At 55.9% G+C, this 25624-nt stretch overlaps 1 protein-coding gene across 9 annotated transcripts in view; it reads left to right on the forward strand.

The window, feature by feature from the left end:
• JADE2 (jade family PHD finger 2) overlaps window positions 1-25624 on the forward strand; it is a 68344-nt gene that overhangs the window by 31771 nt on the left and 10949 nt on the right. For all 9 annotated transcript variants that reach the window (XM_035560783.1, XM_035560785.1, XM_050713641.1 and 6 more), the window contains 5 exons: window positions 2942-3111; window positions 11706-11917; window positions 15315-15482; window positions 16229-16345; window positions 22112-22573. In XM_035560783.1, coding sequence (XP_035416676.1) covers window positions 2942-3111; window positions 11706-11917; window positions 15315-15482; window positions 16229-16345; window positions 22112-22573 — 1129 coding nt within the window. The remainder of the gene's footprint in view (window positions 1-2941; window positions 3112-11705; window positions 11918-15314; window positions 15483-16228; window positions 16346-22111; window positions 22574-25624) is intronic.

Genomic DNA, 25624 nt, shown 5'->3' on the forward strand with positions numbered 1-25624 from the left:
GGGAACAGGAAGAATCCCCCAGAGGTGCCCGAAGTTCCCTTTGCGCTGTGGAAATCTCGTGCTGGAGCTGGCCCCGAGGGTGGCTGCAGGGCAGGGCACACAGTGGGGCTGGTGAGCTGCCGGCCGCGCACGTGCCGTGATAACAGGGTCCCCAGCACCACGCCTGCTGCTGCCTGATTCTGCTTTTTTAAAAAGGGGGAGATGATCTAGGTAAGGCACTGCGTTTGGTGTGGAACCGGCTCCCCGAGTGAAGCCGCGAATCAGCAGCCCGGCGCTGAGGATGCCGCGGGCACCCGCTGCCTGCCACCGCCCCGGGCACAGCTGGGGCCTCTCATCTCGCCTCTCATCTCACTCCTGCCGTGCCCCAGGGACAACACGGAGCATTAAACCCTGCGATTTTTCAGCCAGGCTAAGAGCAGAGCCTCCAGGGCCACCTTCTGCGTGTCTGCAGCTGGCGGCGTGTCGGTGGCACCAGCACCAGCACCAGCAGGCTGCACGGCCGGCAGCTCGGGCGGCACCGCTCCCCGGCTCCGCTCCCCCGGCTCCTTCCGACAGCTGTAACAGAGCATTCGGCACCCCTGGGTCATTTTCTTCTCGACAGCTTCGAGCTCTCTCCTGTAAGGCCAGTGCCTGGTGTGCCCTGGGCCTGATGCTTTGCAAAGCGACCTGGAGGTGGCTCATGGAGGGAGGGTTTCAGTTCTGCTGGCACCAAGGGGCCCCGGAGTATTTTAGGGGGCTGGGAGCTCCTTAGAGGAGAGTCCTGAAGCTTGATAGCAGCACGCCTGGTTTCAGTGTTATTACTGCTGTCTGCGTTAAATACAGACTTTCCTGAATCCCTAAGCCCTGTCCTAGATTACAGTCAGCTCATTTTAAAATCTGGGGACTCTCAGAGCTGTGTTTTCCCGGCCTTATTTTCAGATCCTGAACTGAGGTTTGGAGATGTCCCCGGGGCGTTGAGGCATATCTTTATTTTCAGCTTGCTGGTGGGGAAAGTAAGGCCAAAAGGTTGATTGCTTTGCCGAGGGTCAGGCAGCAAGCAGTCAGAAAAGCTGCACAACCCCTGCCCCGCAGGCTGTGCGGGTGCAGGAGGAGGGCCGGACCCTCAGGCTTTGCCCAGCCGGGTTTCCAGGCGAAGAAGCCGCTGGGAAGGGACGACGTGGAGCAGCACGTTGCTGTTCTCCTGTTTTCCTGTGTGTTCCTTTGCAACGTTCTCCTGCGTCCCCACGCGTGCTGTTGCAGTGCTCCAAGCCATCGCTCTGGCCGTCGGGGGATGCTCTCCATGCCAGGCGTCCCGAAGCACGGGGCGAAGGTGGTGCAGATGTGTGCAGCTCGCTCAGCCCGGCTGCCTGCAGCTCTTGCACCCCAGGGCTCGGTCTCCCAGGAACGGGAGCTGGAAAAATGCTCCGAGCAGGCAGGGCTGTGCTCGGGCAGCCCGTCCGAGCAGCCCACGACCAGCATCCCACCCCGGCTGGGTCCCAGGCAGTTAGCAGCAGGGGGAAAGCTGTCGTGGGGAACGGGAAGTTACTTATAATTGATATATTTTGGAAGGATGAAGGATGGAGAAGGGGAATGACCCTTCAGGGCGTTTTTCTCATGGTTCGCCAAAGTGGCGGTCCTGCAGCCTCGTCGTGCAGATGCTGTTGGGGTGTGTGAGCGTGGGCTGTATGGGGACAGGCTCTCCGTGTGGCTCACGGTCGTGTAACCAGGCTGGAAATGTCCAGCCCGGCCACGGCTCCCTGTGTTGTCCCGGGCAGGGGGCAGGACGCAGATCCTGGTGTCGGAGGGGCCGGGCGCGGGCAGGCGCAGCGTGGGCACGGCGCCTTGCTGGGCTCGGGAGCCCGCGCACGTGGGAGGGAGGCTGCTGCCAGCGGGCGTGCGGCGATGCTTGCGAGGCGGGATGGAAGAAAGGAGCCGTGCGAAGTGTACGAATGGCTTAATTTCTCCCGGCGTGAAGGGAAATCGTGTAAGTCCTGAAAAGCGAGCGAGTTCCCGCAGAGGCCCCGGCACAAAGCCTCCCGGCCGCTGCTTCCCGGTGGCGCCTTTGATCCGCGGGGCCGTGCTGAGTGCGGGGGAGCAGGAACCCATTTGTTCGCAGTGAAAGGCATCCGTGTGGCTTCAGGAAGAATGAGCCGCGGCGTCAAAGCCCGCGTGTGGCAGCGATACCCGTTTTATTTCGGCAGTGATTAGTGTTACGGGACCAATTTGTGGAGAGGAATAGACTGAGGCAGACGGAGGCACAGGCCAACGAAACAACCCCCTGATTCCCAGACCAGTAAAAAACAAATTCACCTGCATCGTGTGCTCACATGCTCATTTAAGCCTCTGCAGAGGCACTTTTTGGCAGCTTCCCCCACCAGCACTCCTTGAGGTGCTGGGGGCCGTGGCCGACATCGTGGCCATCGCCATCACGCCATCACGTGTGCTGCTGGACCAGACAGAAAACTCCTAGCCCATGGGAACCAGGCATTTATCAAAGTCAGAAGTGGATATTTGTCTGCTTTTACATGTTTTTTTTCCTTGGACAACATCAGAACTGTTCCCGAAAAACTCAGCCCGGGCCGTTTGTTTTGGTGCCGTGTCCTGTTTACCCTGGCACGCAGCGAACCCTTCCCCTTCTCGTCCGCGGCAGCTGCACAGCCCCGCTACCAGCAGCGAGAAATATTTTCCCCCCGGTGGAAGCAGCCTCTAACCCCTCACACACCCCAGAGGTCCCCTCCTCCTCTCTAAGACCTAGCAGTGGACGCTCTGCAGGCACTCGCTGCCGGTTGCCTTCCCATTTTCAGCAGCTCCTCGCCTCCCTCCCACCTCGAGCGGCGCTCGCGTTCCCCGAGTCAGGTTGTCAGTGCCGTGACTGCACCCTCCGTGGCAAGAAACGGGCTCTTGGGCTTTTGTGAGGCTTTTGGGAGCTGTGGCTGTTTCTCAACCTCTCCTTTCCTTCCAGGATCATTCCCCAGCTGGAGAACTCGCCTTCGCCGGTTTCGCCGAGCAGCCTGCCCGGCTCTGAGATTTCGGAAGCCACGAGGACGTACTTGCAGGGAGTGAGCCGCTACGACCTGGACGAGCTCGATGCCTGCTGGTTGGAGCTGGTTAACATGGAGCTCAAGGAGATGGGTAAGTACCACAGCCATTTCTCCTCCTGCCTGGGCTGCCTGCGGAGCGGGCATGAGGCCTTTCAAGTAATCGTGTGAAAGAAAAGGCCTTGAGGAAGAAACCTCTGTTCCGGCTCTCCAGAAGAGGTTACGCGGCCTGCACGGGGTCTTGAGCGCGTTGAATTGCCTCTTGCTCGCCTTGGGGCTTTGGGACGTGGTGCGAGAAGAGCAGAGCAGAGCAAAGCAGATGGCGGTGGAGCAGAGCGGCGTGCAGGTGGCGCAGGGCCCTGCTGCGCAGAACCAGCAGATCCAAGGCACTCACAGCTGGGCTGTTTGTGTGACCGTGGTCATCTCCTGCATGCTCCCTGCAGGAGGGAATTGTTTGGTCAGGGTGGGCACCACGACCCCGACTCGTCCCCCCTGGGCTGGGGAGCCGGTGGAGAGGTTTCCCACTCCAAACCTCTGATTCTCAGAAGTGCCGGCCCTGGGTTTTCTCTCCCTTCCCAGCTGTCTTTAAATACCGCAGCATAATGTTGCCTGCTCTTACATCGCCGCACATTTTTAAAATCCATTAGTGCTGGGTGCGGGTAACTGGGCTGGGAATTTGGCCCCCGGCGCTTTGCTTAGCATGGTCTGTTGGGCAGATAACGTTGGCACAGGCACCGAGTGCGCGGAGCTGCCAGACCGTGGAGGGATTTTCCAGTCCTTGGTAGGTGAGGGCTGCTGCGGTGTGGTTGCTGCTGCACAGGTAAGAGTGACAGAGGGATAAAACATCCGCATTTTGAGCACAGTGAAAGCTGAAACATGCCTGCACGGAGCGTTACTCCCGGCTGCAAAGGTCTTCGAGGGTGGCGCAGAGCGTGTTAGCGAGTGCTGGAGCAGAGAGGATCGTGCACTGCTGAAGGGGATGGAGCTCGAGGTTGCAGAGATGAAATCCTCACTTCTAGCCACTTCCCCCTTGTACGAACTTCATACGTCTCCAGAAAGGCAAGCGGGCAGAGATTTGGCTCCTCCGGCTCCGGCGGGTTAAATTTGGCTCGCTTTATTATTTCTTCAAAGTATTCCCTTACAGACGCGGTGCCTGAAATGGTTTTCAGATGGGGAGCCTCCGCGCTGATTGATCGCTCGAAGGCTGAGCCCGGTGCCGCCGCGTGGGGGGGAAGCAGGCGGGGATGCTCGGGGAGCCAGATGTGCGCCGGCCGCATCCTTCCCCTGCTCGCAGGTACCGAGCCGTGTCAGCGAGAGGCTCTTGGCTCTGCCAGCAGCAGTGTCGGATTTAGGAGGGGAAGCCTGAGCACCGTCGTAGCCGCCGGTGCTCAGCTCGGTGCTGGGTGGCACCGCGTGCCTGGGGACATGCAGCAGCCATCGATGCCCTCTGCGGTTTTGAGCGAGCTGCGTTTTTCTTCCTGCAGCTCCCTGCCATTTATCAGGCAGTGAGCTTTCACAGGGATGGTCCTTTGGGGGGGTGTGTACAGCACCAGGCTGGATGGGACCGTGGTGTCTGGTGAAGCCCCCGAGTCCTCTGCAATAACCCACCGCAAATGGCAATAACTAACCCGGGGGACTGCAGCAGCGGTAACGCAGGGAGGCTCACTGTCCATCAGCAGATTCTCCAGTCCATTTCTGTTGCTGAAAGAGCGCTGTAATTACTGTCTGAGCCTTAAATATGCTGGCAGCTTGGGAAAACAGTGTTTGCTGCGTGAAATCCACTGCGAACGCCGCAGCCCCCAGCAGCGAGTGATCTTGCCCTGTCCCCCAGTGCCCCCACCTCTCCAGCAGGGCTGGCTCCGGAGCACTTTCCACAGGTTTTTGCCCGTTTCACACAGGTTTTGGTGGGTTTTGATTTTTTTTTTGCCCAGGCAACACATTTTTCTGTCAATATAACTGGTGGGTTTTGGTGTGCATAGAGGAGAGAGCTGGGTCTGCCGAGGCTCTGTATTGAGCTCCCTCGGTCAGAACAGCAAACCCATCGCTGGTCACCTCCTGGGCCTTGCTGGGCTGGAGGCTCAGCCCCCTCTGCATCATACAGGGATGGATCTGTGCTTCTGGTCCGCAACAGGGGGGGGACGTGGGGCTTGTGCCCTTCAGCACCTAATCCAGAAGACTGCCGCACGCATAGGTTGGTCTGGAGGTGGTCCATAAATAGCGCTTTCTCCCGGAAGCCCTCGACATTAATGACACACTGAGATTTCCAAACGAGCTCTGCTAATCTCTGAGATCATTAACATGACTTAACTGGAGAACTGCTGCCTCTCCTCCTGTTCGGAGAAGTCAGAAGTTATCTCCCAGCGTGGAGCGATAGGCAGGAGTTTAAATTCCTCCTGGGCGTTCGGCTGAGCTGTTGTCATTGGGCAGTGCTTGGGCACCGTGTGTCATCCTCCAAATATTTAATGACAGAGAAGGAGCATGGTCTCTGACTGGCTCTGGAGGGGTGGTGGGGAGGGGAGCTGGAAAACACCTATTAGCTCATCCGTGCTGCGAGCGGCGCTGATCCCCGTAGCACATAGCACATAGCGCATAGCACATGCCTTTTCCAGTCCTTTTTAGGTCACCCCCGAGATGGAATTTTATCACCGGGATCAGATAAACCTCCAGATAGCTCCGGCGATCCGCAGCCTGCTGCTCCTCCCTGGGTGAGGTGGGCAGCCTTTCCCTTTCCCAAAAGCAGGAGCTGCTCCGTGCGAAGCAGGTTGCAGTGGCTTTAACCCCTGCCCGCTAACGTGTTTCAGTAGCCGGGGCTGTGCTTGGGAGAAATGCACTGCTTGAAGGGCTTCCGTGTGCTGGAGATGAAATCAATATTTAAGCAAGCCTAAATGTTTTATTTGTTGCTGCTGCAATAGGAGACGGTGAAAGAAGTGGGTCTTGAAGTTGTCTGAGTGAAACCCCGAAGCAGATTTATGCACATGTCACCCGCGGCAGCGCAGAGAGAAGCCATGCCATTAAGACTTCATTTTTTTTTTTAATTAAGATTTTATGCTGTATTTGGTGATCTCCACTAAATCCAAAGCTATGGTAAGAGTGGGGCTAGAGAGACTTCAAAGGCCTGGGCTGAAAGATCCCTTTGCAGTGATCGGCACTTCATAAAAACACACGGAAAATCCTAAAGAAATTGCTAAAAACGTTGCCGGAATCAATTTTGCTGAAGGCAGAATATGAGTTTCGCAGTATTCCCTTGACTTAATCCATATGGTGTATGCTGCTCACATATGCCCACCACAGTTTCTATCTTGGGAGCTGGAGGTGTTCCTGTTATTTTATGGCAGGAACATGCAAAGGTCACATTTATTGCTTTTGAAGCTTCAGGGGGAATTCATCACTGCATACTTGAGATATGTCTGTGTACTAATTAGATCATACCTCCCTCGGCGGAGGTGAGGTTGGTCAAGTAGGCACGGAATAAACCAGAGTCAGTGCAGGAACCCTGGGGAAGACGCGCTCATCCGAGCAGAGGCTGCTGGCAAATATATGGGCTGGAGAGCTGGGATCTGTGGCCAGAGGCTGCCCTGAACTGAAACATCGCTCCCCGTTCCCTTCTCCAGGATGTGGGGACCCCGTTTTCCCCTGAGGCAGCATTTTAGAGATTTGGGGCGATTCCTTCAGTGCCACCCCAGTGCAGCTGGTCCAAAGATGCTGGGCTGAGGACCACTGCAGTCGGGACCAGTGGGACGTAGCGGGGCCACCTCCCCTTGGGGAGGATGTTTCCCAAACCCAGCTCGCAGGAGGATGCACAGAGCCCTGTCCTTTTGATAGTAGGATCCATTTCCTTTAATCACCAGCCCAGAACCCCCCTTTTGAGTGCCTTCCCTGCAGCCAGGAGGGGCTGACGATGTACAGAGGCTTCGCCGGAGCCCTCTGCCACTTGTCCCTTGTGCATGACAGCGGTGGCATTTCCACCCCCCGTGCACACGTGTGGGTCTCTCCTGTCCCACAACTGCCCCGCGCTGCCCTGCTGGCTGCTGGCCACTGGGAAAAGCTCAGGCTCTCCATAATTCAGGGGCTGTTCACTTGCATTCCTCCTTGCACGAGGAGTCACTGGAGCAGCGCATGAGGGCCCGGGGCAGCAAGCCCCCACCTCCCAGGGGTGTACCACCAGCAGGAGGTGTTCAAGGTGCACCAGAGGCACCTCTCTGAGGTAAAGCAGTGCCCGGGGGGCAGATTTGGGTCTGTTCTCAGCTACCTTGGTGGTGTCAGGGACGAGGACTCGCCTGGCCGCGGCTGTCCCTGGGCTCTCCTGGGGGGACCATTTGGGGTAAGAAAACCGAATTGTAACCCAGGCTTGCACAGTGATCCAGACTGTTTTGTGTGATAATAGCCCTGGCCTTTAAGTTATCTTAAAGCAAGGAAAGCCTAAAGCATTTTCAGGTAGCAGCTCCGTAAGCTGTGGGCAGAGGTGAAAACACCCCGAGCCTCTGGAAGAAACCTGATTTTATTAACTCCTGCTAGGAACAGGTACCGCAGCAAAGCAGCGCTGAGGGGTGGAGGAGCAGGGCTGGAGATCAGCAGCACGGCGAGCTCCAGAGGTGTTGCCGTCACCTTTCTCAGCCCAGCCAGCTTGGTGTCAGGCGTTGCTCTGCCATCCTCGCAGCAATTGCAGCAGTTCCCAGCACTCCTCCGGGTTTGCTGCTGGGTGCAGCGAGGAGGCTGTCATCAGGAGTGCTCCAGGACAGCGCTGTCAGCGCAGAGCGTTAGTGGAGGGAGACGGCAGATCAGAAAGTGGCTTCTAAAACGTTTTGTCGTCGTCTTAAATTTGAGAAATAATTGATGTCAGTGGGTGGCATAAAGGGTGATAATTGGTTCCTGTAAATCTTTTAAGTGCATTAGCAGGCCGGGTTTGTAACAAAATATCTGCAAGTTTCACTGCCTGTGTTCAGCTCCTGCAGGCTGTATGCTGCTGTCGGTTTCGTTGGCCCCACTTTCTGGTAGGGCTCTGTTTATAAATAATGCTGATAAAAGATGAACCTGATTGCCACGTCTCCCTGATGTGCCATGGGCAGGGGCTGCAGGCTCAGGACAGCAAGGCACTGGCTGTCCCTGGGTGAGCAGGACCTGGCAGCCTTTTCCTCTCAGTTTTTCAAAGGGACGGACCAACATCATCTCACAAGTGCTTTTTTTCCCTTCATTTTTCTTTAAAAAGGAACGGTAATTTTGCTCCTGTATTTTTTTTTTCCCTGAAAAATAGACTCTGAGGTTTATAGCTTGTGAATCAACTAATGGCCCAGCCTGCAGCCCTGATGATTGTTTGTTCATGAGCTGTTTTATCTCCAGGTATACTCCACAGGCTAAAAGGATTTATTGTTTCAGTAAATTGATTTCAGTGGAGTGCAGTTTAGTCAGAAATAGGTCTCTGTTTTGTGAAAGGTGGCTCTCCAGCTATTTTTTCTCCTTGCACTGAGTGGGCTCAAACCAGGATAAAGAGTAGCTGAGAATTCATTTAGCGGGAGAATATTGCTCCTTCATGCCACATAAATTACAGTATTGCAGAAATAATTATACCGGAGGACGGCGTCGTGTGAAGGAGTGTGCCTGGGGATGCTCGGCTGGGCCGGGCTGTGCCCTGCTCGGGGGTGAGGGAGGGATCCCGGGGAGGCTCCGCTGCGTGCTGGGCCTCCCTGCGGGCTGTGGAGAGGTGGTCCTGGGGTGGTTGGTGTCCTCCTGGGGCTGATGCTGATCCCCAGGGACCTCAGGAGGTGGGTGAGGCAGCAGGAGCCAGGAGGAAGCATCACTTGCTGGGGGAGAGGATGAAAAGAGGCTCATCCCTGAGGTTTGGAAGGGGATAATGAGCAAATTCCTATTTCTGTGCCTCATACCCTGGAGCCTGAGAGCCCCAACTTCATAAATACCTTCCAAGAGCTTCGTCTTCCTCTCTTACACTGGATGCCACCTCTGTTGGGTGCGTTTCAGCAGCCTGGTCTGTCCGTCTGCCACCTGTACTGAACCGCTATGGGCTGGGAGCGGGTGCGGCCTGGAAGACCTGTGGGTTCGGTGAGCTTCATGGCCACATCCCCAAATTATAGTTGTTCCTATGAAACGTGGTCTGTGATGGGCACAGAGGGGTTCTGCAGGGATCCACATGGAAACCAGTCATCTTTAATGGGTCAGTGTTGGTGGGAGGAGAGCCTGGGAGGCCTCCTGGAAGGGGTGCTGGGACGTGGAGCCCTCTGTTCTGCTGGTGCTGTGAGCATGGCTCCACATCACGATCATAGCGGTGAGAGATGAAATCCTCACCTCTAGCCACGTCCCTCCAGACAGAAACTGTGAGAAATCAGCAGTGACACTGCCCTTCTTCTGCGGAGGCCCCTAAAAGCTTTGTTTTTCTCCCCCACTTTTATACAAGACCCTGCCATACCTTAGCCAAGTGCAGACGCCTTTCTTTTGGTCAGCCTTTCAAGTCCACAGTCCTGGTTTTGATCGCAAGGTCATGATTGTGACCTGGGGCTTAATCCTTGGTCTTGTTCAGCTGGAGTTACACGGTGTAGCCAAGGTCTGAGTCTGAGTCTTTGCCCTTCGTTCCCAGGGAAGATAGCGGTGGCACAGTTGGGTACAGCACGGGGAGTGTTTTGGTGGAGTATTTTTTGTTTTTGCCATTTGGCTGGCCACAATCAATATGGATAGTGTTTTCTCAGCCAAAAAAATGACAATTTTATGAATGGAGTTTAATAGCAGTAACTTTATATGATGCAGAAAGAGATAAACGGAGCTCAAATGGAAAAAGAACTTCACCCTCAGGCCCCATTGTTTAGTGTTTCATAAGCGATTAATCGCTTCGTTCCCATCAAGTGCAATTGTCAATTCAATAAGCTCCGAGGTATCCTGAATGGCGCTTGGCAAACGAATTCCTAATGTAATTACATCTAAACGGAGTGTGAGAGCGTGTGAGCGAGAGGAGGCAGGGATCTATATTTCTCCATGTAGCGGCGTAGCGAGTACATTGCCCGCAAGCCGCCTTCCGTCCGACGCCGCTGATGATTTCGCACCGTGCTCGAATGCAGCTTCTTTGCACCTGATGCGGAACGGGAGCTGTGCAGGGGGGAGGTTGGTGTCTGTGGGGTTAGTCCTTTCCACCAGAGCCTGAAATATTGGAAGGAATGGGATGTGAAATAGTAGATTTGATGGATATGTAATACCAGGGTTTGAAACGCTGGCCGAGAGTTGTATGCTTAAAGTCACGTTAGGGTAGAAGAGGAAGGCTTGCGTTTCTCCTACAGCACGGGCATCACGGTGGTGAGTTTATAAACGGACACCATCGAGGCAAAAGCCATGGTGCTGGCATCCCGGTGCAGCTCCACGCTCTGCTCCAGCTCCTCTGGGAGCCCTGGGCACCGCGTGCCGCTCGGGGGGAGCAGGGCTCCGTGCCTGCCGCTGGGGCTCGTGGCTCCTAAAACAGGCACGGCCGGGCCGCTCGGCGTGTTGTGGCACGGCAGCCCCGGCGCTTGAAAGGGCTGCGATAGGGAGCAGCGTTGTCTGCCCGAGATGGGATCTCAGCCTCGACACAGACATGTGAATGCCAGGCTAGATGTTTGCAGAGACTTGTCAAGCCAAGGGAAACCCTGCCAAGGCGAAACATTGGGGAAGATCTGAAACAGGCAGACAACGGTGTGCTTGCTTGCTGGTCTCGCCTGCGGCTCTCTTTCCCCCTTGACAGAGATTTTTTGGCGGGTTGGTGGCCAACGGGGAAAGGAGCAGCTCCGTGGCCTCATCCCGCAGGGGAGCTTGCCCCAGGACACAGCCCTCACGCTGCAGCTCTGCCTGAGCCCAGCGAGGTGAGTGGCTCCTCCGACACTCAGTTAATAACTGCCTAACACCACTACGTCCTCAAGCTTTTCTTTCCTGCTCTGTAACCGAGGCGTTGCCTCCTGTAGCCTTACAGGAAGACAGGTAGCAGGTCACAGGACAGTGATGTGTGGCGGTGGTGCAGCGTGACCCTGCTGGACGCTGCGCAGACGTAGTGCTGGGTACAGGATGCCATGAACCCTGCCCACGGAGCCATCGCTGCCTGGGGGTCCTGGAGCACCCTGGCCCTTGTTACAGATATGCACAAAGCGTGAGGGTTGCACGCCTTTCGCTTGCGTCCACTAAAGGTCCCGGTACAGGGGGAATAAAACACAGCACAGCAGGTCAGAGCCCCTGCCCCGGGTCTGACCTGGTGCTGCTGGACCTCTTGTTTGTCCTCAGCTCCAGCCTTTGGCTTCAGTTTTACAGTTACAGTTCCATTCAACTGGCCTTGTAAGGGTCAATTTTCACAGTCTTCACAATTAAAGCATTGACTTTGTGTTGCCAAAGCTTGTCTGAGCCCTCGCTGCAGAAAGCATCTCTGCAAAACTTGTCTCCTTGAACATTTAAGCTGTCAGACCTAATTATCCGCATTGGTTCAGCTGAATGGATTTCGTTCCTCTCAGCCAGCAGCAATATTTCGTTACTGTCTATGAAACATAAACTGTATCCCGAGTTAGAAGCGGCCGTTTTCTGAATCGCAGATCTTATCACTGCCGTGGATTCGGAGTTCTGGTTCGAGCTGAAGGCTCAGATGCCTCCCCTGTGCAGCGCAGCCCCTGCAGAAACGCTCTGGGCGGTCGCAGGGCGCTGCATCCCCGTCCTTCTCTGCCTTGTGCCTTGCAGAAAAGCCCGAGCTGGATGAGATCACCCTGGAGAGAGTGCTGGAGGAGCTGGAGACCATGTGCTACGAGAACATGAACATCGCCATCGAGACGGAGGAGGGCCTGGGCATCGAGTACGACGAGGACGTGGTGTGCGACGTGTGCCGCTCGCCGGAGGGGGAGGACGGCAACGAGATGGTGTTCTGCGACAAGTGCAACGTCTGCGTGCACCAGGTGAGCAGCACGTTGAGAAACACCTCCCGGGGCTTCCTGCGAGCTTGGTGTGCCCCCTGCTCCTTATTCCCTCGTCCCTGTGATTTCATTATGCCTCCCCTTCCATTCATGCACTTTTTTTCCTTGCCTGCACCAAGCTGCACCCGTGAGCTCTTCGGCACCCAGGGGTGAGCAGCATGGGCGCAGAGCCACGCTGGCTCTCCTCCACGGCACTGACTGCAGCATGATGTCAGGCAGAAGGACCTTCCAGCTCCACTGGCGTTGTCTCGCATCACAGGGCTCCTGTCCCAGCCTCCCTGCCGTATGAGTGCAGGGTTTCATTTCGTTTCACTGCCTGGAGGAAAATATTTTATTTTTAGAATTGAGTGTAAATGCTTCGAGCCCTTGCTGTGGAGGGAAGGGAGAAGAGCAGCAGTAGGCAGCACTGTCTGTGGGCTCCGTGTGCACTGGGAGAGGGGAAGCATTCACCAAGAGGAGCTGGGCAGACTGCAGAGCATCCCTGTCTGCGGGGTCCCGCGTGGCTCCGGGGAGGCTTTGCTGGGTGTGCTCCCATGGGGAGCGCAGGAACAGGGCCCTCGGATGCCAGCATCAGCCCCGGGGCTTGGGGAGCCCGGAGCAGAGCTCCTCTTCCATCTCCTCTCTGTGAAGGGTCTTTGTTTTTTTGTTGTGGTTTTTTTTTTTTTTCCTTTTTTCTTTTTTTCCTCTATTTGCTCATCCTTTGGGCAGCTTTTCCATCAGCATTTCCTGGAGGTGGGAGAGCGCTGGAGATATGTATAGTTGAGGGAGGTGGGTGTTTTGAATGGTTTCCATCAGTGAATCAGATTCCACAAAATACCAGGACAATTTGGGGATGGTTTTTGGGGGGGTTGGGGTGTTTGTTTCTAGATTTAACAGCTGCTGAAAGAAATGGGAGATTTTCCCCTGTTTTCGGGCAGCACGGGCAGGTCCAAAGCCCACTGTCTGCCCATAAGCTGCCGGGGGTCCCGTCTGTGCCCTGCTTTACACTCAAAGCCACAAATTCCAGAGCCTCAGATGAGAGGAAGGGCTGCTCAGACACACGTGCTGGGGTGCTGGGTTTGCGGTGCTGGAAGAGATCGCTGCGATCGTCTAATCTGCATAACACAAGCCCTGAGACTTGCTATTAATTAGTTCCTACGAAGCGCATCTTGTAGAAAACACATGCAACCTTCATTTAAAAATTTTCAGGGAGGAGGAATCTTCCCCCCCCCCCCGCTGCTAAATTGCTCTGGTTCATTGCTCTCAGGGTGGAAATGTCGCGCTTGTGTCGAGCGTGGAAGTGATCCAGCTCCAGCCCGGCCCCGCAGCGCTCACCAAATTCCCCTTCCCTGGCGTGGGGCCACGGCTGCGCCCTCCCCGCGACAGGTCCTGACCTGACAGCTCCGCTCTGCGTCCTCCCCGGCCGTTGGGCTTCCCGCCCAGCGTAAAAAAAAAAAAAAAAAAAAAAAAAGTTATTTATTTAAATGGGTTAAATAACAGAAAGCGTGGGTAAGTAACAGAGAGCCAAGACTCTGCTAGAGGTGCATACCTGGGGATAGTTCCTGCTAACCCTTGTGTTTTGGGATTGGTCTGCCGTGTTCTTCTCCTAGCAATACTTACCAGGCTGGTTTTGTCTGGTGCCAGTTCAGGTGTTTTGCAGAGATCTGTTGCGGGGATGATTTATCTGTCCGATTTGGAGGTGCTGTGAAACACACAGTTAAGTCTCTGTGAACCGTGTGGACCTGCAGCAATCATCGTACCTCCTTTAATTCTTTATTTCCCAATAATCCGTTCACAAAGTGACTTTTTTCCTTGGAAGTCACTACTTTTGGAGTCCATTTATGTTTTGGGGAGAGCTAAAGTCACGTTATGAAGTCTTTTCTTTGCCGTGATGAGCGAGCAGGCACTTTTCCCACGCTCACACACCTCCCCGTGCCCCTCTGCGCCATCCCTGCCAGCAGCACGGGCAGAAACGGGGTGGCGGTGCCCTGCAGCAGCGGGACCGAAAGCTGCTCTTTTTTAGGGTAGACTTCCAAAAGTGGAGCTGACAAGTGTGGGAAGGAGCTCACAGCCAGCGCAGTGGAGCGGTGAGGGTCCCTATCGGCACTGCCTGTTTGCTGCCTTCTGGACGGGCATCAGAGCAGCCACATCCAGAACTAATTACATCGCCTCCTAAAATAGTGACACAGGCACGAGCTTCTCCTCTGCTCTCAGAAACACTCGGTGCTGTGAGACTTCCAGCGGCCCTGCGTTCGTGGCCAAGGCAGCAGTTGCCTGCCGCTCTTTTAAAACTCTTTAAGTGAAAGTTATGGGGACCTGCCAGCTAAAGACTGTCTAGTTTTAGTGGTAGCTGTTTAATACAGTTGTAAGTTACTGCTGAAGTGGAAGGTATTTTATCATCGTCATTACACGACACAGCTTATCATTTGGCTCTTCCCCAGGTAGGGAAGGGAAATTTTTATTAAGCCCTTTGGCTGGTCTGTGCTCTGCGTTATCGCAGCAGGTCTGGTGGCTCCGCAGGCAACGAGGGCACTGTCAGAGTCCTTTTGTTCCCTTCTGCCTCCCACTCTCTTGGCCATCGATTTGTCCTTGTGTCCTTTGGCTTTACCCATCCTTTAATGCCCCTCCCTTCTGATTTATATTCATTACTGTCAGTTTCCCCTTTTTTACCTTTACGCAGTTATTTTCACTTCCCTTTTGGGCTGTGCTGGGTTTTTAACCAGCGTGGCCATCTTTCTCAATCTCGGGTCTGTGGCTTCGCAGCCCTCATCTCCCCACGAGGTTTTCTCACAGCGTTCATCCCCCCGTGCCACGCAGGATGGGTCATTCAGAGGCAAGGCTGCTCCCACTTGGGCTGCTCTTAGATTCTCGCTGCCCATCTCGTGCGTGCGGGGAGCTGCTAACGCAGACCTCGTGTCCCTGGGTCACCGGACCAAATCGCAGCCGGGCTGGCAGGACCGTGAATCACCACGATTTTGGATGGCGTTCAGAAACGTGCACGAAACGGGCGGGCGGATTTCCGTTCTGTGGAGCTGCCCTCGCAGGCTCCGCAGCTGATTGCAGCCCGTTTGCCCCCCCGTTTGCCGGCGCTGCTGCTGCTTGGCAGGACACAAAGCACGTTTGTGTACTTAGCATTTAATTAAAGCCCGGGACATATTGATACGGCATGAGTATCTGTGGGACAATAAGGAAGGTAGCAAGGAAGGAAGAATTTAGACTGGCTGCTTTGATTGTGGAGCTGCTTCATGTCTGCTTTCCGTTACTAGACGCCCAGCTGCCACGGCAATAAGCCAGCGGCAGTTAAAAATGTCCAGGGGAAGGAGCAGGTCCCTCTGTGCTGCAGGAGGAGGATGCTCGGCCCGGGACGGTCATACTAACCAACTTCCCTCCGTCTGTGCAGGCGTGCTACGGCATCCTGAAGGTCCCCATCGGCAGCTGGCTGTGCCGCACCTGCGCCCTCGGCGTCCAGCCCAAGTGTCTGCTGTGCCCCAAGAGAGGGGGAGCGCTGAAGCCCACTCGGAGCGGGACAAAATGGGTCCACGTTAGCTGTGCCTTATGGATACCTGAAGTAAGTAAGGTGTTTTCCAGCCTCCTCTTGAAACACCACTGGGCGCGGAGCCGTCTGCCAGGTCTAAGCCCAGAATATCCGTAGGTGATGTGAATAGCAATCGCAGTTTGGCTCACCGAGCCCTGCTGGGGTCAGAGGCACGCTGCCCGTCGGTCACCAGGCTGTGTTTAATTAGCAGCCAAGCTGCATCCCATTAAGGGAGGACGCTGCGCGGGGCAAGCTGCTGCCCTGCTCGCAGGGAGCACCCGTGCTCCCCAAGGAGAGGTGACGTTGGAACAATTTGTGAAGTGTGGCTTTATCCTCTGGTGGTGTGAAGTGCAAAGAGGAACACTGGGAGGCGAGGACTTACCAGCATCCAGAATGACAGTGAAGAGAAAATACAAGCTCAAATTGGCAGGCAGGTGGATACAAGAGCAAGGCCAGAGCATCGTGCTGCTCCCCAGCATCCTTGGAGCCCAGCACTGCAGCAGAGCAGAGGGGCCTCAGCACCCAGCCAGGGCTGAGGGGCACCCATGGGACCAACTTCCCTGGGCAGGATAACGCAGATTGCCTCTGCCTGTCTGGGATACACAGCAACATCAGTTCAGAGGAAACACCAGCATGTTTCCTTCCATTTCCTCCGTATTTGTGTGTTTTTTTTCCCCCAACCTGCAAAATCCACCCCTCATTCTGACTGCCAGGAATATCCCCCATAGGAGAGTTGGGATAGCAACAGGTATTGACTCTGCCTTCTCTTTCGTGACCAGGTTAGCATTGGATGTCCTGAAAAAATGGAACCCATTACGAAGATCTCCCATATCCCAGCAAGCAGATGGGCTCTGTCCTGCAGCCTCTGCAAGGAGTGCACTGGGACCTGTATTCAGGTACGTGAATCGGCCCCGAGGAAACCCAGACCCTGTGCCTTTAGTGGCCACCAGAGATTCACGAGCTGTTGGTGGACGAGATCCAGCCGAGGTGTGTTCCTGCTCTGAGTCCTAGGAACAAACCTAACAGGGAGCGTGAGCACTGATCAGACATCATCAGGTGTTGTTTGCAGTCATTTCATACACTGAGTGCCAGGAATCCAGATGAACTTTCTTTGCATAACACAGCGATGTTGCTGTAGTGACACTAATTACCGGGACTACGGGCGACCTTGGTTTGAAGTCAGGAACTTCCAGTGGAAGGGCTTGGCACAGCTGCCAGGAACCTGCCATACTCAGGAGATTTAAAGCCCCAGCATTTCCCAAGCCAGTGGGGTTGGATGTGAGGGGGACATCAGGAAGGTCGGTGTGGCGGACATCAGGAAGCCCCAGGTTCAGGCGGCCCCCCCAAGCTTACCAGCTTGCAAAATAGAGTATTTAGTGCGTATTACATTCCCACATGTTCTCCTGTTTTGCCACACCTAAGCAAACCACCGCAGACATCTGATTTCCTGCTCTTCCCCCGGCAGCAGCATGCTGGCGAGGGGGCGAGGCTTTCGCATGTGAGACTAAAAGCAAGGCGCTCCGCACTCGCCTGCTACAAAGCAGGGAAGAGCTTTCAGGGCCACAAAACGGAGCAGGAGCAGAAGCTCCAGTTCAAAACGCAGCACGCTTGGTGCAGGAGCACGTGGGGAGCTTTGCTGGGTCACTCAGCAAACTCCCTGCTGCACCCTGCCCCGGGCAATCCCTGGGGACGGGCTGGGGATCTGCAGCTGTGCGGTGCCGGTGCCTCTGCTTTCGTTGGCAGCCCAGACGTGGAAGCAGTCTTGGCATGCAGAGGGGGCATGGAATAGCCATTAAGCTTTGAAAAATTGGGAGAAAGTTTTGGATGCGTGCCAATCCCAGCTAACCAGCTCCTGTACAGCGCTGGGAGCTGCACTGCAGGGGTGGGGGCTTGGGGCAGTGAACTGGGGACCAGAGCAGCTGGCTGGTGGCAGGAGGGTGATAGGAGCAGGTCTGCAGGCTCCGCTGTTGGTGCGCCTGCCTCAGGTTTCATGCTTTAAAGGGAGCTCTGTAAAAGCAATCCCCGTAGCTCGAAATGAAGCCTCGCAATGCTTCTTTAAATCTCCAGCGTTGACTCACTTCTTTTTTGATGGTTCTGGGTGGATCTGCTTATTCACCCTGCCAGATGGAGATACTGTGTCATAGCAGCAACTGCTTTCAAAGAACGGAAGGGCAAGGAGAGGAGGCAAACAGGCTTGGCAGCATCAAAGAGAATTCAGCTTCTCCGAGGCTTCATCCTCTCGGCAGCAGCATCACACGTTAGCGGCGCAGTGCCTGGGACTGAATGGATTTGCATTAAAGGTCACCTGAAACGGAACAGGAGCTTTATTGTCCGGCGTGCCGGCAGCTAGCAGTTTATAAGCCTTCATGAGGTTGTCCCCAGAGTGTCCGCCAGTGTCACGCGAGTGCTCTCAGGATGGTTTTGCTTCAAGGGAAAAAGGGAGAAGAAAAAAAGCAGGCAGTGCCTTTGTTTGAGGATTTAAGGAGTAAATCAGCGAGCTCACCCACAGATAAATAAACAGGCTCCATACTCACAGAGGTAGAGAGCTCTGTTTTGAGAGCTTATGTTTATGGAGCATATTTCTGATTAGTGCCTGTTTATACAGGTGTAATCTAACTACCTTTGTCAGCGTTTTAGGTTCGTGACGCAGCCCTGAAAGGAGAGGGTTGTTTTCTGTTAGAGCACTTAGCTCTTGGCAGCAGGAGCTGATGCTCCAGGTGCCCGCAGGCAGGGGAAGGTCGGCTGCTGCTCCCAGGACAGGTTTTTCCCAGTGGCCGGGCAGAGCTGGGCTTGGCTGAAACGGGAGGTGGGATCCCCGGGAGGCGAGCTGGAGGAGCAGGAGCCTGTCACCCCGACAGGCACAGGGCTGCTCATGGACAAAGCACAGCTTCAGAGGAGCCGTCACTTGGGCAGAGACAAACATGAGGCGTTTCTGCACAGGCACCAAGGATCCGTGCATCAAGGTATTTGTCCCCATCCGGATTTGACCACCAAAGCAAACCCATGAAGGGCTCCCTGCACCTCTCCAAGCCTCTGACATTGCTGCTTGCACATCGTTACTTCCCTTGTGTCTTTGTGAACCTGTGGTCACCCGGTGCAGCCGTGATGAAGGCAGTGCTCCCTTGTGCTGGGCAGCAGCGATACAGCCCTGAACGTGCACTTCTCCCTTCTCCTCCGAGGGGAAATAATGACTTCATGGTGGTTCTTGTGGTCAGACATCAGGAGATGCCAAAGAGCGTTCAGTATCCAGCAGGAATTTTCTTGTTTGCATTGCCGAACTGAAAGAGAGAGTGCCAGGAGCCGGATCCTGTGCAGCCCAAGTCCCGACACGCCCGCGGCGAGGAGGACCCAGCACCCTCCTCGCTGGGAAAAGCAACGGGCTCCTGCTACAGGAGCTCACTGCTGCCTTCCAGTGCAGCACAAAACGCCACGTCTCTGTTAGCTGCTGGCAGTCTTCTCCAAAGGACATACATTTTGCTGACATGATCTTCCAACTTTCTTTTTTTTGGGAGAAAATTCCCTGGGAAGTGACCTCCACCACTCAGCTGCTGGTGATCAGCTCCCTCGGAGCTGCTCGTGCCACTGCTCCTGGCGCACGCAGCTCCGAAAACTGGAAACTTCGGGGCAGGGAAGAGCAGCGTGGGTGCGCTGTGCACTCCCCAGCGTCCTCTGCCCCAGCGTGAAGTGCCCCAGCATCCTCCCAGGGTGTTTGCGATGCTGGAAGTGCGTATTTCAGCTGAAAGGCACCGCCGGGATCCAGACCATCTGTGGTCACTAAAAATCATCTGGTAGTTCTTGTGAGGGTGCAGAAGTGTCATGTCTGATGGCTTGGCCGGGGTTCAGCACGGGTAATTAGTTTTTCCTTCCTAAATTTCCCTTGCAGTTCTGTCGGAGTAGCCACTTCCTTCCACTTCAGCCCCCAAACTGCTGCACAGCACCGCTGTAAGCTGTTAAAACAGCTGTTGGGCTTCACAGTTAGCAGCATGTGAATTTCACTGGCAAATAAAATCATCCCGCTACTTCTTCCCAGTAAGAGTGCTTTAGGACTAATTAACAGCCCACATCAATCTCTGCTGCAGTTTTCACCGTCTCAGGATTGGGTTTGGGAATGGATTTGCTCCTGCCTGGCAGATCAGCAGCGCGTTTTGAATTCCTCGAGTGGAAGGTGCTGCGAGACGAGGCGGCACCATCGATGGTGGAGCAGATTCAGGGCCTGCAGCGGTTCGTACACCCATTTTTGAACCATTTTGTTGTGCGTGGCAGAGCCCTGCCTGCCCCCTGCAGACACCGGCTCTGTGCTGTGCTCACCGGGGCTGGATGGGGCCCTAGGTTTTTCCTGTCAGCTCCTGCAAGGCCCTTGGGTGGCTGCCGCTGACCAGGTACCTCCCTTCGTTGCCCTGTCAGCCGAGCTGCCTCAGGATTTTCCATTTGCATTTCGGGCACGGTTTCTGACAACTGCTGCTTGCCATCTGTCGGAGGAGGAATGCAGGACGGGTGGCGTTCGCTTTGCTTTATTCCCCAGGTGCTGCGATCCTCTCCGCTGCTGCCGTGGCTCGGGCAGGGACCATGGCTCGCGCCACCGCCGCGTGGCTGCCCCCAGCTCGGCTCCCCGCGGCGGCGAGGTGCTGTCCCCTTCCTGCGGAGGTGTTTATGCACACAGCAGCACAGAGGGATCTCCCCGATGATTTAAAGTACCCCTAGCTGTTAGACCAGAATAGGCACAGTGAGTACACCGGTTGCTGTACAGCTCGGCGCGGTGAAAGTACCGTCCTGGCTACCAGACAAGAAAACTCCATCGGGGGAACTTGGCGCTGGCAAAGGCCCCCGACCTCAGCGTGGCATTAAAGTGAGAGCGAGGGACTCCACCAAGCGACACTGCGTCTCCTTCTTGTGGTAAATCATTCTCCGTGACGGCAGGAGCAGTGTGCACTTTAAAAGCCAGCACATGATACACGGACTCCTCTGAAAGCCCTCAGCTGCCTTCACAAGCAGGTCCAGGCTGGAGTTAGGAACAAATGGGGCATATTTAAATAGGGCGAGTGGAGAGAGGGGTTAATACACCACCTGCATTTCGTGCCTGCAGGTGGGGATATGCACGTGGCTGGACATGGCTGGAGCAGGCGGTGCTTGCAGGACAGTCCCGGGGATGCTGAGCCCCATCCCTGGCTCCAGCAGCAGCCTCTTACTGCCTGCGGGATCGGTGCCCAGCACCCGGGGCTGTGCTGGTGCCGCTTGGGGGCTGGCCCCGCTCTTCCCGCTGATTTCGGAGGCTTTGGAGCGGGCTTTGGAAGCGGAGGACTCGGACACCGCTTGCCAATGCTTTTCTTGGCCCCGGCAGCAGCGCGAGGCTCCTGCTTTCATAAGCACCAGCGGCTTCGTAAACAAAGTTGAGGGAAAATCTCGCAAAGCAGCCGTGTCAAAAGTTCACACGCTCGGTGACGGCACAACAGCAGAGGGATTCGGGGCTGATGGGACCGAGACTAAAAGCAATCAAACTTTTCCTCAACTACCACCAGCAGTTTTTCCTTTTCTTTTGGAGAATTAAAGTGCAGCGGAGCCCCAGCAAAGCTCGGCGGCATCCTGAAGGGTTTGCGATCAACATGCAGGGAGCTTCACGTGCCTCGGCGTGGTCGGCCTGGCCAGGGCTGTGCCCTGCCTCCCTGCGAGAGCAATCGCCGAAACGTGGTGCCTGCGGCAATCGGCCGCTTAAAATGTCTCCTTATGGCAGTTTAACTGGTCATTAGGAGCTGGAATAGACTGATTTCTTACGGGTTATGGTTGAAATAATTACCGGACACTGAGCCATTAAAAAACTGTTAATGAACGGAGGGGGGAACGTGCTGAGGTGGGTACGGTACTGCGCTGGCTGTAGGTGGATTCTGTCCGTAGGAGACCAGGCTGGGTTCTGCTGTCTGTGGGGTCCGGGTGACTTGAGCATAAGGTAAGTCAGGGAAATTGTCAAAAATGTCATCTGATACAAGTTTGACAACAGTTTAGTCATTCTAAAAGTTAATTTTGAACATATATATTTGAACATACAGAGTGTCTTCTCTTCTCTATATGGTGAACTTCCTCCTCCTTTTATTTTTCCTTTTTGTCTTTTCAATGGGGCTAATTAGAATCTGTGTAATTTCCAGAAGAAAAAGGCACCGTGCTCGGGGAGCATCGCCTGCTTCTGACACAGCACATTCGCTTGCACACCTTGACATCCGTACACTCGTTAAAAATGGCATTTTGGCTTCGGGTGCGGTAAAAGAGTGGAGCAGGTTAAGGGGTCGGGTGAAGTACAGGCGGGGATTTCTCGTTCAGGATAAATCGGCTGCCAGGCTTTGAGCATCCCACTGGCCCACGTGCTGTCTGGGGCTGCTGACGCGTGTTGTTGGAAGAACTGCTGGAAGCTCCTGTTGGTGGTGGGGGAAAGGTAACAGGGCCCAGAATGGTGCCGCAGGTAGGGTGGGAAGCGGCCCGGTGGTGTCTGGTGAGCCCTGGCTTTCTTCTGCGAGGGTTTTTGGTGTGCAGCTTCACAGGTGTGCATGATCTGGGCAGTACCGCCATTCTGCCACGAGCAGTATCCGTTCTGGGGCACCTGTGGTAGGTGGTGTCCCTCCGACGGGTGTCACCCCGTCGGTGCCTCGCCCTCAGGCCTGTCCCTCTCCCCGCAGTGCTCCATGCCCGCCTGCGTCACCGCGTTCCACGTCACCTGCGCCTTCGACCACAACCTCGACATGCGGACTATTTTAGCAGACAACGACGAAGTGAAGTTCAAGTCCTTCTGCCTTGAGCACAGCACCGGTGCCACCAAACTGCCCGAGGAGGCACGGACAGAGCCCGACCAGGCCCAGCTGGACTTGGAGAAGGTCACGCTGCGGAAGCAGAAGCTCCAGCAGCTGGAGGAGGACTTCTATGAGCTCGTGAAGCCTTCGGAGGTGGCGGAGAACCTTGACCTAAGCGAATCGCTGGTGGATTTCGTCTATCAGTACTGGAAGCTGAAGAGGAAAGCCAACTCCAACAAACCGCTGCTGACTCCAAAAACGGATGAGGTGGACAACTTGGCTCAGCAGGAACAGGACGTTCTCTACCGACGCTTGAAGCTCTTCACGCACCTCAGGCAAGACCTGGAGAGGGTGAGTACAGCTTTTCCCGTAACGGCGTGCCTGTAGGCTCCGTCAGGGCTGCTCTGATGGGCCCTGGTGCCTATAGACAGGCCGAGCCCTGTTCCCTGCTGCCCCAGTCTGCCCATACGATTGCTTCCCTTCATCTGGAGCGCTGCTCAGCAGCGAGGAGCACACGCTCCTCTCCCCACTGCTTGTCCCCAGGCTAGCCTTTTGAAACAGGATGAAACGGCACAATCACAGAGCAGCCAGTCCGCTGCCGTGCTCGGCACACACGGACCATCGCCGCTGAAACGCTGCCATCGGTGAAATAAGCCTGTGGCAGTCAGCTGTGAGTTCAAAGGGAGCAATTGTCTGCGGGGTCTGAGCTCGCCCAGTGCCTGTGCAGGGAGAGGAGCATCAATTGGTGGGGCTGGGAGGACGGGGCGGATGCTGCTGCTGTGCTGAGCAGGGGCTGACCGTGCTCTTTGTAGCCTCAGCAAGGAGTCACTGCCCTCAGAGCACAAAATCACCCTCAGATGCTTCCCGGCAGCGAGGCACGGGAACACATCACATCTTTACAAAGACAGGAGCATGGTAGGAGCGAACAGCGGGGCCAGCAGGACCGGGCATACCCTGCCCTGCGTGGCCAAAAGTGGGTCAGCTCCGCGGGGAGACGCCGGCGGCGGCAGAGCAGTGCTGGGGATGCAGCATCCTGCCGCAGGGGAGGGAGCAGCAGTGCTTGCAGGGGCAGCAGGCGCCAGCCAAGCAGCAGCAGCAGCAGCAGCAGCAGCAGCGGCCGGGTGCCGGAGCCGCGGGGCTGAGCGCTGCTGGCGGCATCGCGTCCCCTCGCTGCCGGAGGGAGGTCTGGCCGACATGGCTGCGCACGGGGAGGGAGCGGGGACGGGGCAGAGGCGGCCTGGAGCAGAGGAGGGGCGAGAAGGAGGCGAGAAGCGGCAAGGGGAAGAAGCGCAGCGAGCAGTGAGACAGCAGGAAGGAGCCCGGGAGGGGATGGGGGCGCGTGGTGCTGCTTCTGTCGGGGGGGGACAGGGGCACAGGGAGAGGGTGGAGGGCACGGGGGGCAGGCAGGGCAGGGCTGCCAGGGCTGGGGCACTGGGGCCGAGTTCCCTTTCCTCCTCTGCTTAAAACCCAAGCCCTGCCTGGTTCCACCTTCTCCTGCTACTGCCGGTGGGGTGAATCCGTGGCCCCCACCTGACAAAAGGGGGAGCGGAAGCTACTGAAGGGCTCAGGAGGTTGTTGGGAGCGGGCAGGGGAGGAGGAAAGCAGGGAAATTGCTGCTTTGCAGGGAGGTGGTGCTGCCCTGCCCTGAGCCAAGGGACAGGATGCTGCAGGGCAGGACTGGGTGCTGCAGGGACAAGGGTCTGCAGGGTACTTGCTGCTCTCTGGGAAGTGAAGGGGGCAGCGATGCTCCCCCTGCTTATCCTGAGTCCTCTCCAAGCTGCAGTGGGTTTGTGACACAATTTAACCCACTGGTAAGCTTTGGGGGATGCTCACAGCACACCCCAGCTCAGCTCTGGCTCATCCCATCCTGACGCCATCTCATCTCCTTTTTCTCTGCCCATTTTTACCTCACCCGAGAGCCTTCTGTCTAAAAGCAGTCGGATTTCAAGCTATCAGTCTCTCTCCTGCAGCAGTATCGACCTTCATCCCTGAATACATCACTGCCATCGCTCTGCCCATCTGTTCCTCCTTGCTCCTGCCTTCACGGCATCCTGTTTGGTCTCTGTGTTGGGCTGGCTGCTCCCACCAGGACTGGGACCAGTGCAGCATCCCCGTGCTCAGGTCGGTCCTGGCTGCAGTGGGAGCCAGCGGTGTTTGTTCAGAGCCCAAACGGGGCCAGGGCTGGCACAGACACTGCTGCTCCTCCCACATGTTCAGTGTGTCCCCAAAGTCCCACCGCTCCTCCAGGTTGGGAGCTTCTGAAGATACAGAGCCCCTCAAACAGGGCCTGAGAAAAATCGGGCACTTGGGATATTTGTGTGCATCCCCGTACAGACTGCTGTGCTGAGCTGTCCCGTGCGGCTCTCACCTGTCCAGGGTGGATTTTGGCTGATGGCAGCCCCCAGCATCTCTCCAGGCAACATCTGAAAATGAGCCGAGGGCTGAGGTTAGCTCTGCAGATGTGCTCATGCCTCCGCAGCGTCCCGAGAGCGCCCTGCCTGCACTGAGCCGTTGTGCATCCGGGTACAGCCCCTGGCCATGCCAGAACCACAAGTTTTACCACGTCTCTCATTTTCCAGAGCTGCCTTCAGGCTTCGCAGGGTTATTCCCCATCAGCTTTCAGCCTCTGCACAGCACCTCCCTGGAAGATCTGTTCGCTTGCTCTTTTTCCAAGGGGGGGATCCATACCGGCTGGCCAGGTGGAAGCCTGGTGCTCCGAAGGGGGACCCCTTTCTGTCCCATTCCCACTCACACACGCCAGGTCTCCGCCTTGCAGCCCATCGCAGCTGCCCTGCCTTGCCTACGTGGGTGGCTTGGCACCAGGCAGGGCTCAGAGAGCAGCATCCTGCATGGGCAGCCCTCCGACAGCATCCACACAGCCGTGGTCTGGGGCATCACGGTGCTGGTTTAGTGTTTTCAGCAACGAATCTGGCAGAAACAGTTGCGCTGTCAGGGCTGATAATGGTGTCTCCATCCGAGAGCTGGGTAAGCAGAATCAGCAGGACAGGTAGCTCGGAGGCAGGCGGGGCGATTGCATTGCCCTCTGCCATCCCTTATCCACCCCTTACCCCCAAAGTCAGCAAATGAAATGTGTAGGAACTCCCGGTTCCCTGGGAATCCTAACGTAGTCCCTCTGACTTTTCTCTTTGGCCCTCTTTGGTTCTTCTGTATTTTTTTAAAGCTTTTTCCAGTAGCTGGTTGTTTAAATTAGCTGTACCAAAAAGCTATATGGTTTCCAGGCTTTCCTACCAGCATCTCAGCTTGGCTTGGGGAAGCAGCGCGGGGCGGTGTTTAGCTGTCTAAGTGTGTGTAAATACCAGAGTCTCTAAGCAGAGCACAAGTGATGTTTTCTTCCAGGAATATAAAATCGCAGAGAAGAGATACCGCCAAACGCTTTGATAT

The sequence above is a fragment of the Cygnus atratus genome, chromosome 14, assembly GCF_013377495.2.
Source record: "Cygnus atratus isolate AKBS03 ecotype Queensland, Australia chromosome 14, CAtr_DNAZoo_HiC_assembly, whole genome shotgun sequence".
In the NCBI taxonomy this organism is placed as follows: domain Eukaryota; kingdom Metazoa; phylum Chordata; class Aves; order Anseriformes; family Anatidae; genus Cygnus; species Cygnus atratus.